General features: G+C 40.5%; 1 protein-coding gene across 1 annotated transcript; it reads right to left on the bottom strand.

Moving 5' to 3' along the window:
• Positions 1-5,626: 5,626 nt before the first annotated feature.
• Positions 5,627-14,804, bottom strand: LOC138954324 (fucolectin-1-like). Its single transcript, XM_070326194.1, has 2 exons — positions 14,506-14,804; positions 5,627-5,898 (listed from the first exon to the last, which is right to left on the bottom strand). The coding sequence occupies exons 1-2, from the start codon at positions 14,723-14,725 to the stop codon at positions 5,627-5,629; spliced, it is 492 nt and encodes a 163-aa protein (XP_070182295.1). The 5' UTR covers positions 14,726-14,804.
• Positions 14,805-16,782: the final 1,978 nt, after the last annotated feature.

Raw genomic sequence — 16,782 nt, forward strand, 5'->3', positions numbered from 1 at the left:
ATACATACTACAAACGCTGTTGTGACACGCTTGGCCATCTGCACATCTTTTTGTTGGAGTCAAATGCGCGCAGCTTTGGTTGGGCGCCAAAACTGCAGCAACATAAACAAATCAAAAACATCATACATTCAACAACCAAACAAACCAAAAGCACAAACATGCAAACCAACGAAAAAAAATCCCAAACACACACACACACACACACACACACACACACACACACACACACACACACACACACACACTCAAACACACACACACACACACACACACACACACACACACACACACACACACACACACATACCCACACACATTTACCTGCAATACTTCAACGAGACAGAGAAACGGATAACAACTTTATAGTCCAATTTAATGAAGCACTGCTATATATATATATATATATATATATATATATATATATATATATATATATATTATATGAGTGACATTTTGGTGAAAAACGAATACAGCTACAGATCTGTATCAATGTTACTGTCGTTCTCAACCACCTCTTGTTACAAGAAGTGTAGACGCTTGTACGGCTCATGCATCTTCCTCATACGTACGTGATATTATATTTTAGTAATTTCTAGTATGCTCACTGTCAGCAAATGACAATAGACATGTCGAAAAAGTGGATTATCAGCATCTATCCAAATAACGGTTTTGTTACCGTCTATTTCGACAAAAACAACATTTCGAAGAGACCCCGCGAACTAGACAAAGCAGCCGCAATGGGAACTGGATCGATCCGATCTGATTATGCCTGTCAGTCAAAGCATTATCGTGACCTGGGTCAGCCAATCAATCACTTAGGTGAAATTAGTTCACACAACAATCTCAAAAGATGGACCATGTTGAACATGCGTTTCGGGTGTTTTTGAGAGAGAGCGACAGATTTTTGAATCGCCGTCAGACAGAAAGGTAATGACGTTATGTTGATAGATTAATTTATGTTCCTTCGGTTTTCGGTATGTAGACATAGAAAAGCCAGATCGAGGCTTGTGGTCGTCGCGCTCAAGTGTGGAGCACGGACGTTACGATGTTTGGTAATGTATCTAAAATACATTGAATACAAGTCATCCAACAAATTTACAAACGTGTTTGAGTTTGTGAGCGTGCTTTCTAGCTCTTTTAACACGTTATAATATACACTGAGCACAACAAGTTAAGGATATTTTTTCAGTGGTATAGCCCAGATGTTAAACAGCAGTTTGTTGGTCAGAAATATACGCGTATTTGAAGATCAGTCTTTCTTCTGCTCAAAAATGTGCCTCTTGAATCTGAGTAATATTTGGGTATGGTGTCACAGGTCCGTGACCACGCCTACCCTCAAAAAGGGCGTTTTTTGACGGCATGATTCACTTTCAACCGTCAAAACAGTGACTAAAACTGAATGATATTTGGTGTCTCACCTAACACTTCATACAATAACAATAACACTAACAATAACAATAACAACACTTTATTGTCCATTAAAATATTACATAACAAGAAGGGCAAAGCCCATATGACTCACATGCTTGACCTTGACCTTTACATGACCTTGACCAAGGTCATCCAAGGTCATGCAACACAAAGCTGTTAATTCAAGACATAGGAAGTACAATGGTGCTTATTGGCTCTTTCTACCATGAGATATGGTCACTTTTAGTAATTCACTACCTTATTTTGGTCACATTTCATAAGGGTCAAAGTGACCTTGACCTTGATCATATGTGACCAAATGTGTCTCATGATGAAAGCATAACATGTGCCCCACATAATTTTTAAGTTTGAAACAGTTATCTTCTATAGTTCAGGGTCAAGGTCACTTCAAAATATGTATACAATCCAACTTTGAAGAGCTCCTGTGACCTTGACCTTGAAGCAAGGTAAACCAAACTGGTATCAAAAGATGGGGCTTACTTTGCCCTATATATCATATATAGGTGAGGTATTGAATCTCAAAAACTTCAGAGAAAATGGGAAAAATGTGAAAAATAGCTGTTTTTTAGACAACATTTATGGCCCCTGCGACCTTGACCTTGAAGCAAGGTCAAGATTCTATGTATGTTTTTTGGGGCCTTGTCATCATACACCATCTTGCTAAATTTGGTACTGATAGACTGAATAGTGTCCAAGAAATATCCAACGTTAAAGTTTTCCGGACGGACGGACGGACGGACGGACGTCCGGACGTCCGGACGGACGGACGGACGACTCGGGTGAGTACATAGACTCACTTTTGATTCGCATGTGAGTCAAAAATGGAAATTTTTCTTCGGCACACCCTGCCTGCCTGTAAACGATTATAACAACAATTGTATAGGACACATTGCGTTCAAATCCGTCGCGCAGTCAGTCTGATCAAGCGTGTAAAAGAGAGCGACCACAATCCTGAAAAACAGCAACAAATCCAGGGTTTTGTGGTGTTTTTGCTGGGAAGCTGCAGTTGATTTGCAATACATCTAAAACTTCAAATAGCAGCCTCTCCACATTTCACAGAACAATGACAAAGACCCTCATCTGGATTCGCGCTTATAGTACTTGGAGCAAACAAAACCCGACAATGGACGTTGTAACGGTTTTCCGTTAAAAATGTGCAAACGTTCGTAACGTCCTAGAAACAAACGTGACATGCACGCAACTTTGTACACTTGCAACACCTGATGTCATTACATGTGTGCCAAGTTTCAGAACCATTCCTCCATGGGCCCAAAAGAAATAGCCTCATGACTTTGAAGAAATAAAAAGTAAAATCTCACTCCACTGCACTGTTCTATTTTTAGACGATGACGTCTGCAAAACTCATATCAAGGTGGCTGAGTGATCAGGACACACACTTTCCACTATCAAGGTTAATTGCACAAAGCTCAGCGATTGAAACCTTTTTTCTTTATGTAAGATCTGCTGTTAGGTGGTGTTGTTTTTAATTGTCTTTGGCACGGTATTCTGGTGTGCAAGCGCGTAAGTTTATGCATCTGTCTGTCTGTGACTACGTGTGTGTTTGTATACATGTGTGCATAATAACAAAATAATCCGAAGACCTCCAAATAATTATACTTTTTGAGTGTGTGTGACTGTGCCCGTAGCTTGATGTTCACTGTTTACGAATTAGGGGACAACCAAAAAGGCGTTCTCTCTGTGTCATAACGGACAGATAACGATTCTCTGTAAAGTAGGCCGTTATGACCTCGAGACAATGCTCTTACAGACTTGGCGATGTCCATCTCCACAGCTCTATTTCGTAGCATTCCAACTGTCTGATTCGTTACAGAAAATGCCATATTGTGTATCGCCGCTATCAAGACGACGATGAGAAAAACCCAGTGTTGCCTCCAGCTGATGTCATATGTTTTGGAATTATATGACGTCATGACTGCATTCTTCTGTCTTTTTGATTCGTTGTCTTCTTTACTTCTTTCTTATACAACACAGCTGTGTTCAAAACACGTGAACAATTCTTTTCTGCAACTGTTACTGAGCAAGTTGTTCGCATCATCCGTGGAGGCTATACGCATCCTATCGGAGAACGAGAAACAAAATTATAGAAAAAAGTCCATTTAAAAAAGTTGCGCGAAAGACACCAGGGATAGTATTTTTTTCACCTCTTTTTTAAACGATCATAACCTTTGAGCCTGTGAAAGAATGTTTCTGAAACTTGACACACGTGTAATGGCACCATTTTGTGCAAAGTGTACATATTTGCGTGCATGTCACGTTTGTTTCTAGGACGTTACAAACGTTTACACATTTTTAACGGAATACCGTTACAACGTTCATTGTCGGGTTCTGTTTGCTCTATGTACTGGAACATATACTGATGAGGGTCTTTGCCATCGTCCTGTGCAATTTGGAGAGGCTGCTATTTGTAGTTTTAGATTTATTGCATATCAACTGTAGCTACCCAGCAAAAACATCACAAAAACCCTGGTTATTTTGCTGTTTTTCAGGATTGTGGTCGCTCTCTTTTACACACTAGATCAGCCTGACTGCGCGACGGATTTGAACGAAATGTGTATGAACTGTTAGGCGAGACACCAAATAAACTTTCGGATGTAAAAAATGTAAACTATTATTCAGTTTAAGTCACGGTTTCGACGGTTGAAAGTAAATCATGCCGTCAAAAAAAGCCATTTTTGAGGGTAGGCGTGGTCACATACCTCTGACGTCATACCCAAATATTACTCAGATTCCAGAAACACATTTTTGAGCAGAAGAAAGACTGATCTTCAAATACGCGTATATTTCTGACCAACAAACTGCTGTTTAACATCTGGGCTATACCACTGAAAAAATATCCTTAACTTTTTGTGCTCAGTGTATATGGCGTACATTGAGTGACGCAATTTCACTTGAAACTTCATAACTTTGACAATTACACTTTCAAGGTAGTAGGTCTTCATTGCAAACGCAAAGGGTGGGTGGTGCCTTACCGTTCTGTAGAGCACCCACCGACAAAACTGGTGTTTTTGTATTTTTTAGATAAAGAGTGTATTATCTGACAGCATTTGAAGTGTCATTCTTCAGAATAAGTCAAGCTGATAATTGTTATTTCCAATTTTTACTTTGTCTTGTTTATTTTTAGCTTGATAAACAAAAAAAGGATCCTGTCTGAACGTTATAACATTTATAAGGTCACCTAGAATCAGTCCTGATTGGTCAAAAAGCCATATGGTGTAGTGGAATGGTAATAGGCATCATTAACAAATTGTATGTCCCGTGCAAATGGCTCGGGGTTAAAAAACGTTAACGAAAATATGATTATAATTATGTTTTCCATCCGAACTTGACCTTGAAATATGACTCTGGTCATCCCTTAAGGTTGTGAAACCTCAGAAGTGTATAATTGTTCAAAGCTCTGGCTCCAAATAACAACAATGTCAAGAAACAAACAATGTCAACGACCTGATTGTTACGAAACCAACACCAGAACGGTGGAGGACCGGCACGGTTGGCCTAGTGGTAAGGCGTCCGCCCCGTGATCGGGAGGTCGTGGGTTCGAACCCCGGCCGGGTCATACCTAAGACTTGAAAATTGGCAATCTAGTGGCTGCTCCGCCTGGCGTCTAGCTGGCATTATGGGGTTAGTGCTAGGACTGGTTGGTCCGGTGTCAGAATAATGTGACTGGGTGAGACATGAAGCCTGTGCTGCGACTTCTGTCTTGTGTGTGGCGCACGTTATATGTCAAAGCAGCACCGCCCTGATATGGCCCTTCGTGGTCGGCTGGGCGTTAAGCAAACAAACAAAACAAAAACAAACGGTGGAGGTTGTATATGTTAACGTAAACGGGGAAGAACCGTGAGGCCACAATGAAGTGCCCTGTCATGGACTGAGATACATCAGTCGAGCTGCTGTAAATTTGCCATATTCTCCAAGCAATGTTGCAAGAAACATGTCCAACATTGACAAACAGTCCGACCAAACTGCATGCGAGTTTACTTGGTTACAATTCTGCACAATCGTATGACACCGTTATTCTCGGATCTGAGGACTAATAGCTTTTTTTCCCGTCACGCCGACGGCAGACGAAGTTTGCAGCAAATTAAAAGAGCAAATTCATGCCACTCTTTTGCAGCGTTTGTCCACTTTTACCAATTGACTGTGCAAAAAAAAATATTGAATCTGCAACAGGCAAAGACTATGTGTCCATCTCCGATAATTCTTCAGTTGACCTACCTTCGATTTCGTGAGCGAACACCTGCACCTCACAGAATTCCAAGGAATAAGGTGCCTGGGTCACCAGGAAGACAAACTGACCCTCGAGAAACCCTCCACAGTTAATAAGAATTAGCAGACCTTTGCCAAAGCCATCAGACTTGGTGATATTGGCACACTGCTGGTCCACGGGAATGTTGGTCGGAGAGTATGGCTGCCTGCTGACGTACGTCTGAAAGCTTTTCAGTGTGTCTCCTAAAAGAAGAACAAGATGATTGGATTATCACACAACTCACCTTCGGTATAGTTAGTATTAATTAGATATCGTCTGGCCCTCTGGTGTCATGCCATGTTTAAGGACATGGTAATTCACTGCTTATAATATATTGCCGCTAACTCGATAACCTTGGAATTTGAAGAGGGTCAATCAGACTCGAGTCATGTCCAGATGACATCAAACCCGGGAAGTGTGTTAACCTTCAAATTATAATGATATTTAGTTTTTCCTTTCTCGGAGCAAACGTGATCCCGTTATGACACGGAAATATGACTAGAGTCAACAAAGCGTGACATTGGACCATCTAACCCTAAGTAGCAAGAGCATGTCAGTGTTCTCTCTTTAGAGCCAATCTTGACCTCACCATGCTATTGAAATCTGACGATAGTCAACCATACTTATGGCATGGCTTAAAATTATCAAACCCTGGAAGTGTTAAAGCTCTAGCTTGAAAAAGTATAAATCATCCATAATTTAGATTATTTTACCATAACATGGTCTTGACATTTTAAATCTAGAGATTACTAAACCCCTGAAAGACGTCAATTGTAAAAGATCTAGCTGCAAGAACATCCACACACCTCAATACTACAACTCTGTATTGCTGGACAAATGTAATAACACGTAATATAGCATGACTTCCCTTCTTCTGTCTCTGTTATTCTGGTGAGCAAATATGTGACCCTCCACCACGAAATGAGTCGCATGTCACCTCGCGCGGTTCTGCGCTAGGCTTAATGTAAGTCCAGGGAGTGTCTGGTAACAGTGTGAGGGTCACCTTAGTCACAGGCGTATAACTCAAACAGTTTTCGCTCTTTTCTAAAACGGGTTTCACCACTGGATAGAGCATAAAAAACTCTTTAGGAAAATGTACAACTATGAAAATCATGCAAAGGTGACATGCGACTCATCCCGTGGTGGAGGGTCACATATACATATATAGGTTACACACACCACACTCCGAGTTCTAGATATCGTGCATAGTTTCCCTAGGGTCGATTTTCAAGTATTACCGAGCCTCTGGCGAGATAATACCTGAAAATCTACCCGAGAGAAAATATGCACGATATTTAAGACGAGGTGTGTAAGCTTTTTATCCCATTACTCCGACGTTTTCATTAAAAAAACATCACTTTTTGACACAAACTCTGCGAGTGTCTGTTTTCTGCTGGCCAAACTTTCAGCGACCGCAAATCGTGTCATCAAATTCATGTGCGAAACGAGTCCCCTTTTGTCTTTTTGGTGAACGCGCCATAAAACGTCTGCTTTTGTATTTAGTCATCAATACTGCTTTAGAATACGAATTACAGAGATTGCGCAGTTAAGGGGAGACCGGGAAGGCAAAATGAGTTATGTTTGGTCTCATACACCTTTTTGGGGTTGTTGCATTTGTCACACCTTTGAACATCCTGGAATGCATTAAATAATCTGCTTTTATCATTTTAGACATGTATTCATGTAAATAAAACCATTTTCAAACCGATGTTTTATTGTTTTTGTCTGGTTTTTGTTTTTAAACATCGAAAAATTGGTCTACTTTGGATACTCCGTGCTGGTAAATGTGCGCACATGACATGGCCCTTCGCTGTTCAAACTGTGTGGAAATTTCCGTTCTTCAAGATGACGTCATCACCGTTGGGGAATTTCCGTTGACATAGGCACAAAGAGAGAGAATCCGTTCCAACCGAAACCCCGGAATTAATTATATGCAAATATATGTAGGTCAAAGGCATTTGGCGAAAGCGCAGTAGACAACTTATCAGTCCCCGGTGTCAACAAATCCATGACTTTTTCACCGATTCAGCAGCATTTTTCAAAGTTTTGAGCTTCAGAGAACAACCATAACATTGAAAATGTTCGGCATAGTGGCAAGAAATATCAGAGAAAGATGAACCAGCAGCAGCGAACAGTAGAAGGAAATAACAACACTCCGAAATGAACCAACATGATCGCATTGAAGCAGACGACATTCTAAGATTCTTGACTCAACGAGGTGGGTTTTGCTTCTTTCTCTTTTCGATCTTGTTTGTTTGACAACGTGATTTATTGCACATTGTTATGTTGTTGTTGTTGTAAGAATGTGTTAGGGTTTGCAGGTAAATGATAAACAGTTTGTGTCTGAAGTATTTTGCGGGTTTCTTGATCCAATTTACTGACCATGCCGCCGCCGCACCCCCCCCCCTCCCTCCCTCGATCATCTCTGTGATCTAGTCTTCACAACCCCTATTTTATTGTTTTTCGCTGGCCAGTCCTTGAGAGCTTACTATGGTGTAACATGTCACCATTATTCTTTGTCTGGGGTCAAACTGAGAAGCAGCATCTGACGACTGACACAGTTTCTGTTTCTGGTCATTGACCGTAGGAAAATAAGTACCCTACTAGAGAGCGTTCTCTAATTCTAAAGGATTGGTTTACACCAGCATGGCTGACCAACCTATCATTGACAGCAATATTGTTGTCAAATCTTTTCCATTAACTAAGGAATAAAAAAAAAATAGATCCAATTTACTTCACCAAAGAAAAAAAAGAGTTAAACTAGGACTGGGGATGCAACTCATGAATCAAAAGCATAAAGATCACCTGCAAACAGTGCTAGGTTTAGGAAATCTGAAAATGTATACACACACACAGAACACACACACACACGCACAAAACAGACAACAGACAAGAAACAAGCAAATACATAGCAAGTGTGATGAAATAAATTAATTTTAAAAGAAAAATATGAAAATAAATAAAGAAAGAAAGAAAATAATTCAGCTAGTTTCAGTATTAGTTCATGTGTGTATGTGATTGTGTGGTTACTCAAATCCCATAGTAAACTTGACATGTACATTTTGTGATAGGGGCCGGTATGTATATATGGGATAACCTTCAGTGAGGTTTAGTGTGTGACAGGGTGAGAATGCTTTGATTTCTTTTGCTTTTTCGTGGCTGCTTTTATTTTCAATTATGTATTATTATATGTATTAAAACATACACTTTTTGTCATTAAGTTGTGTGTGTTTGGGTATTAATAAGTAGTGCAAATCCACATGCAATGATGTATGCATCATTAGTATGAGTCACTGTTAAATTAATGAATGTCTTTTGTGTGTGTGTGTGTGTGTGTGTGTGTGTGTGTTCGTCAACCGACATATGTGGGTACAAGCCGCTGAGGTGGTTGTAAGAAAACCCGCCTGGTTCAGTGGTTGGGGGCCGATTGGGATTTCTGATTTACCGGCCTAGCCAAAAAGTTGAAGTACACCCCATGTGACATGGTCATTAGCAAAATAAAGTACAAGCACTTGTTGACGTTTATATTGAGTCTTAAAATGTGCAGCTTATTACAAACAAAAACCATGGACAGTTGTATCAACTATTAAATCAGTGTTTGTGTATTTATTAGGTTGGAGCAAGGGGAGAGCCAGTCCTCCTGTGGTGGCAGCGAGGAGAAAGATTGACCTGATGGAAAAGTTTGCTAAACCAGAACTACACTCTTCCACAGCAGAAACATCAGCTTTGCCATCTTCTGACCAACCATAAGAAGATACAGACACTTTGCCATCTTCTGACCCATCACAAGCAGATATGGATACTGGTACTGTGCAACGTCACTCCGCTGACATGTGTTGGGCTTTTGTCAACATTGATCAGCTCAATATATTGCTGAAAGGTCTATCCTGTACTGAATGCTTGTCTGATAGCAGTCTGATTATGAAAGAAGGTGATGCATCAGCCCAAGGATTTGCACAGGCCCTGCATCTGGAGTGCATATGAGTGTCCATTCAAGTCTGCAGTTGTTTACTCTTCTCCTGGTGTTTGCAACGCTTCGGGTGGTAAAGTTGCATTTAAAATAATCCGCGTATGACCATGTTGGTACATGAACTTGCAAAGGGACATTCAGCTTTACAGAAAATTGCTGCAGTGTTAGGATTGAGCACATAAATACTGTAATTAAAATGTTGCAACTTTTGATTGGCTTGATAGCTTTGTTCCATATATATATATATGTAATGTTGTTGATGATTTGTGAAGCATCATTTATATGCAATGGAATAAGAAATCAGTGCATCCGTTGGGTTTTTATGAGTCTGACAGTTTGGTTCTGATCAATATTTTCATATCAGCACAAACACAGATGAGGGCCCCAAAGGGGGGATATCATCACGATCACGGGAAGGGAAATTTTAGCTTTCACGATCACAGTTACCTTGATTTTTTCACGGATCACGGGCAAAATGTACGTTGAAAATAAAATGCTTTGCAATAATGCCAATCACGATCACGAAAACAAATGACGATCACGATCACGAGACTTGATTTTTTTGTCATCACGGATCACGGGCAAAGTCCCATCACGATCACAGAAATGGAAATTTCGGCAATCACGGTCACAGAAAGGTCAAAAAACGCCAATCACGATCACGATTTTAAATTCTTTGGGGCCCTCACAGATAATTGACTTTTTTAATGTTTTCATATGATTTTTTTTAAATTAAAACAAGAAGGGCAAAGCCCATACGACTCACATGCTTGACCTTGACCTTTACATGACCTTGACCTTCAGGGTCAAGGTCAAATAACTAAACCTAGCAATGACATCATACACTAAGAACTGCTTTACACATTTTTCCTACCAAAATACATGTGAAGGTCAAGGTCATCCAAGGTCATGCAACACAAAGCTGTTAATTCAAGACATAGGAAGTACAATGGTGCTTATTGGCTCTTTCTACCATGAGATATGGTCACTTTTAGTGGTTCACTACCTTATTTTGGTCACATTTCATAAGGGTCAAAGTGACCTTGACCTTGATCATATGTAACCAAATGTGTCTCATGATGAAAGCATAACATGTGCCCCACATAATGTTTAAGTTTGAAACAGTTATCTTCCAGAGTTCAGGGTCAAGGTCACTTCAAAATATGTATACAATCCAACTTTGAAGAGCTCCTGTGACCTTGACCTTGAAGCAAGGTAAACCAAACTGGTATCAAAAGATGGGGCTTACTTTGCCCTATATATCATATATAGGTGAGGTATTCAATCTCTTAAAACTTCAGAGAAAATGGGAAAAATAACTGTTTTTTAGACAACATTTATGGCCCCTGCGACCTTGACCTTGAAGCAAGGTCAAGATGCTATGTATGTTTTTTGGGGCCTTGTCATCATACACCATCTTGCCAAATTTGGTACTGATAGACTGAATAGTGTCCAAGAAATATCCAACGTTAAAGTTTTTCGGACGGACGGACGGACGGACGGACGGACGTCCGGACGTCCGGACGGACGGACGACTCGGGTGAGTACATAGACTCACTTTTGCTTCGCATGTGAGTCAAAAATCAGATAATTTGATTATCAAATCATTTCCCCTTCATAGTTAAAGTGTTATTCTGATTAAAAAAAAAAACCACCCCATTAATTCAAGCTCTACTGTGGTACTAGTTTACAGAGGTACTGGTGGGACTTTTTTACATGCTGTTTTCTCTACATGTAATTTGAAACAAAATGTGGTAATTAAAATGTTGCAACTTTTGAATAGCTAGATGGATTTGTGCCAATTTTGTATATGTTGTTTATGATTTGTGAAGCACCATTTCTGTGCATGGAATAAGAATACAGTGGATTCCTTGTGTTTTTATGAGTCTGACAGTTTCGTTTTGATTCATATCTGCACTAATAGATGAGTTTTCAAATGATCTTAAAAAAGAAGTCCGGATAATTTGATCGTCAAATCATTTCCTCATCATAGTAAAGTGGTTATTTTTATAAAAACATATCAATTCAGGCTGCATTGTGCTACTAGTTTATTGAGGTACTGGTTGGAATCTTTCAAATGCTGTTTTCTCTGAATGTAATTTTCAGACAAACATCTGTAATTAAAATGTTGCAACTTTTGAATGGCTTGATGGATTTGTTTCATTTTTGTTTGTGTTCTTTATGATTTGTAAAGCGTCAGTTTTGTGTATGGAATAAGAGTTCAGTGCATTGGTTGGGTGTTTATGAGTCTGACAGTTTGGTTCTGATTCATGTTTTCATATCGGTACAAACACAGATGGTTGTTTTCATATGATGTATATAAAAAATCCTGATAATTTGATTGTCAAATCCTTTTCACTACATAGTAAAGTGGTCATTCTGATAAAAACATAAGAATTCAGGGTGCACTGTGCTACTTGTTTTTTTATGTACTTGTTCGAATCTTCTTCTTCTTCTTCTTGCGTTCGCCGTCACACCATCAGTTTAGTCTGCGAGACGAATGACGCCGTGGCTTCCAGGTCTTGTCTGCTCCCTTTAAAATGCTGTTTTCTCTGAATGTAATTTTCAGACAAAACGCTACAATTAAAATGTTGCAACTTTTGACAGGTTTGATGGATTTGTTCAGTTTGTGTATATGTTGTTTATGAGTCGTACAGTATCAGGTATGTGCATGGAATAAGAGTTCAGTGCATTGGTTGTGATTTTATGAGTCTGACAGTTTGGTACTGATTCATAATTTCTTATCCAGACTGAACCAATAACTGAAAATGCTAAATCAAAAACATATTTTGCTTTGAATTCATTTTCCATGCACAGAATTATTAAACACACACATATCGCTGCAAAGAAGAACAATTGGATCAAAACATGCACCGGTTCACAAACTGCAACATTTTGAAAATAAGCACATTTTATGATGTTTTTCTCAGTTTTTGGTGAATAAAACCAAACAAATTTGTTTTTCACTCAAAATTCAAAATGGTTTCCCTTAATTAAGTTATTATGCTTGCAAAAATCAAACAAGCAGCACTCTGTTTCAAAAAGAAAAAAACAGTGTTTGCCTACCCTGTCTCCCTTTTGAAACTGTGCGGTTACCGGCCGGTTTCAGTCGGTGACCCAAGTCGGTTGTCAGAGGCATTCGCCAAAAGGACTGCGTGTGTGATTTTACAAGCCGCGATGAGGATGGTTGCTGAATTTGTGCTTATTCGAGCTGTTGTGCTTCAGTGTTCAAATTTGGATTACTTACTTCTTCAATCGTCATTTAGGTGAGCCTTACTTTGATGTCTGTCGTTCAGTCTTAGGCCAGTAATGTATCTGTACTGTACTGCGGTAGTTTTGTTCTGCTGGTCTATTCAATGTAGGTCAAAACTTGTAAATCTATCTGCCTGCATGACCTGAACCTAGACACCGTAGTTGTTTACTTAAAAGTTAAAAAATAACACACGCAATATCCCACTTTCATTGCCACCTTTTATTTTAACCGTATCTCCAACTTTGTAAGGGGCAATTTCCATTGTTGCTGGTCAACTTGATCAGTAAGCTTAGCCGGTGATTATGTAGCAAACCGGACAGATCTGCAGCAGACGACAGATGGGACAGCCTTGTTCTGTTGAACCAGATTTAGCAATCAATGCTCTAAAAAGCGATAGCAAATGAACAAAACTGTAAGCATACTGTTTTAGTTTAATTCTTATTTCGTCGCTCAGGATTTTGAATCAGGATTTTGTTGTCGGGATTGATCTAAGCGGTTGCCTATGAAGAGTACTAGAGTTGTGCGCCTTGTATCACTGTCTGTTTCTATCGCGCTCTCTCTCTCTCTCTCTCACCGCTTCGGCCAACTCATAATCTTCACTCAGCTCTTTTCACCATAGCAGATTATGTGTATTCTTTGTTGTTTTCTTTATTTCTTCAATGTTAACATGTATGTATAGATCGTTAGCTAAACGTGAGTTCGACTTTTATACCGCAGAATATCTCAATCTTTTTTTCTATAGAAAGTAGTCCCCGAGTTAACGATACATATGCAGATGACCTCTATAAATTATTCAATTGTACTCTGAGATGAAAGACAATGACCAATGACAGGTGAGATCGAGACTCGGTTGTGATGGATTATCCATATGGTTGTGATGGATTATCCATAATAATCACCACCTCAGCTAACAGAGACAAAGAGGCAGGGCATGGATAACCCGCGATATTGCTCCGTAGGCCGAAAGTTCGACCATGACCTAGGCAAATAACTTGCACAGCCGCAGAAACAAGAAAATATTTTATAGAATCATGAACCCGCTGTTGATAATCTGGAATGTCGTACCAGAGATAGATATCTATATCTGCAATAATTCGCGCAATAATTCAGCATGCTTCTTTCTTGTTCTTTCTTTATTTGGTGTTTAACGTCGTTTTCAACCACGAAGGTTATATCGCGACGGGAAAATGGGGGAGATGGGATAGAGCCACTTGTCAATAGTTTCTTGTTCACAAAAGCACTAATCAAATATTTGCTCCAGGGGCTTGCAACGTAGTACAATATATTACCTTACTGGGAGAATGCAAGTTTCCAGTACAAAGGACTTAACATTTCTTACATACTGCTTGACTAAAATCTTTACAAAAATTGACTATATTCTATACAAGAAACACTTAAAAAGGGTAAAAGGAGAAACAGAATCCGTTAGTCGCTTCTTACGACATGCTGGGGAGCATCGGGTAAATTCTTCCCCCTAACCCGTGGGGGGTAATTCAGCATGCTGTCAGAGAGAAACTGGCGATAGCCGTGGACCGATGATTATCATAATGATTATATCTATGATGGAATCGTTGACACGATACTGACCTAGGCAATCCACGCAGCTGGCCAACCTGACGTAGTAGACCAGGAAGACTTCGGCCAGGTCCACCTGCCACCAGCTCACAGTTTGATTGGTCGTAGCGGTGCAGCTTGCTGAATGCGGAAAGTCCAGAATGCCATCCACAGCAAAAGACGGCCCGCCTGCATGTACGGAGCTCTGGGTCGCGTTCTTCCTCATCGCAACATTGTGCGTCACTGAAACCATCAATGTTGATTGCCAACTCTTTGCGATAACGATGAGTGAAGAGGACTGTTTACTGTGCAGTGCATGTATAACATTGAAACCATCAATGCTGACAGCCAACTCGTTGCGGCAACACTGAGTAAAGGTGAATTGATGAAATCACCTGGGCATCAGTGCCCGTCTCTTATCTGTTTTTATTGGTTGTGTTTCTGCTGTGTTTTGTGTTAATTACCGTTTCTATGTGTCAAGAGAACATTTCGCAGAAAAGTATCATTAATACATCTGTATGATTATAGAGTGTTCGTGCCATCAAAGCATCAGTCCTATTTTTGAGAAGTCTCTAATCCCGAGTCAAATGGTCTGGAGGAAGAGCCGACCGTCCTAATTGAATATGTGAGATCAGTGTTCTGTTTTACAGACGGACGGTAGTACTGTGTCAGGGGTCGTACACTCTGTAGTAATGTGTCAGGGGTCGTACCCTTGGTAGTACTGTGTCAGGGGTCGTACCCTCGGTAGTACTGTGTGGGGGGTCGTGCCCTCGGTAGTACTGTGTGGGGGGTCGTAACCTCGGTAGTAGTGTCAGGGGTCGTACCATCTGTAGTACTGTGTGGGGGGTCGTACCCTCGGTAGTACTGTGCGAGGTGTCGTACCCTCGGTAGCACTGTGTCAGGGGTCGTACCCTCGGTAGTACTGTGTGGGGGGTCGTACCCTCGGTAGTACTGTGTGGGGGTCGTACCCTCGGTAGTACTGTGTCAGGGGTCGTACCCTCGGGAGTACTGTGTCAGGGGTCGTACACTATCACACCTGTGCGTGCGTTGCTGTGTAGTGTGTATTAGTTCAGTGCCGAATTGTGTGTTCTTCTGTGTGACGAGAGGTAGTGTGTTACAACATAGTGAATGGTGATTTGATTCAATAGCGAAATGTGTGAAATGTGTATTCGTTTTGTGCCGTGCGTTTTTTTCGAGCGCGTACGTGTTGTCACCATCCCGTGTGCTTGTGCATGACCGTGTGTGCCTGAGTGGGAAGGCATGTGTGTTTGAGCGAGTGAATGCGTAAACCCCGTGCATGGACAAGGCAATACAGGACCGCTACGTCAGCAAGCAACACACTTCCTTGATACTTTGATTCTGTTAATAGACTGCATGGCCTTCACTTACCCAGCGTATGGCATCCGTAGTAGTTATCACAGCGGTATTCACAGTTGTGTGTGGCGGGACACTGCGTACACGAGGAAACGTCTGTTCCGAAATAGTTGGGCTTGCAAACTGGGGACAAATTTGAACAAGAAAATTTGCTGATTCAAATCAGCAGGTTCCCAGACGTTCCTTCATGTAATTTTTAGGTGAATGGTCAAAGTGGTTTCTTGCACACACTCAGTCATCTTGCACAACAATGCAACACAAAGGAACTTTGTCGATAAATATCGACAGGGGGCCGACAAATGGTTTAAATGTGAAATGTGTGTATATGGGTGTGGGTCTGAAACAAACAAACAAACAAACAAACCATGTGAACCCCAAAGTCATGCGCCCACACGAACACACACACACACACCCACGCGCGGGCGCTGTAGAACACACACATAATATAGTAACAAGAAAAATGTTCATTCAAAATGAACAGCGTCGATGCAATGTCCACCAAAGATTTATTTTGGGAAGTGTTAAAGGTTAGGGTCAAAAGTTAATGAATTGCATGTTGCAGTTGGACAGAAATGAACAGGTGTTAATTGATAAACACATTGATAATGGCTTTTGAGAAAATCAATCAAATCTGCAAAGGAATTAACTTGATGACATCAAAACTGCAGCGCCATTTGAAGAATGGTTACCATTTCTGTTTCTTTGATGGGAATCAAACAAATAAAAACATTGACTATCCAAGTTACCATGAATGGCAATAGTTGACTCCTGAAAAGTAGCAAGGATATAATTTGAGACGATAAACGCCTGATGCAATCCCTCCTCAAGGTCAGTCAACTCAAAACCTTCATCATTCGCAACATCAGTAGGCAACACAGCGGGATTCGTATGTCCACAAATCATGTCGAAAAAATATTCCATTTCAAAAGCATGTCC

Source organism: Littorina saxatilis, unplaced genomic scaffold (assembly GCF_037325665.1).
Source record: "Littorina saxatilis isolate snail1 unplaced genomic scaffold, US_GU_Lsax_2.0 scaffold_639, whole genome shotgun sequence".
In the NCBI taxonomy this organism is placed as follows: Eukaryota; Metazoa; Mollusca; class Gastropoda; order Littorinimorpha; family Littorinidae; genus Littorina; species Littorina saxatilis.

Bases quoted from the DNA above. Each gene is read 5' to 3' on its own strand.
- LOC138954324 (XM_070326194.1), bottom strand. From the start codon at position 14,725: ATGGTTTCAGTGACGCACAATGTTGCGATGAGGAAGAACGCGACCCAG. The intron at 5,899-14,505 runs GTCAGTATCGTG...TTCTTCTTTTAG, and splicing joins CAGCTGCGTGGATTGCCTAG to GAGACACACTGAAAAGCTTT.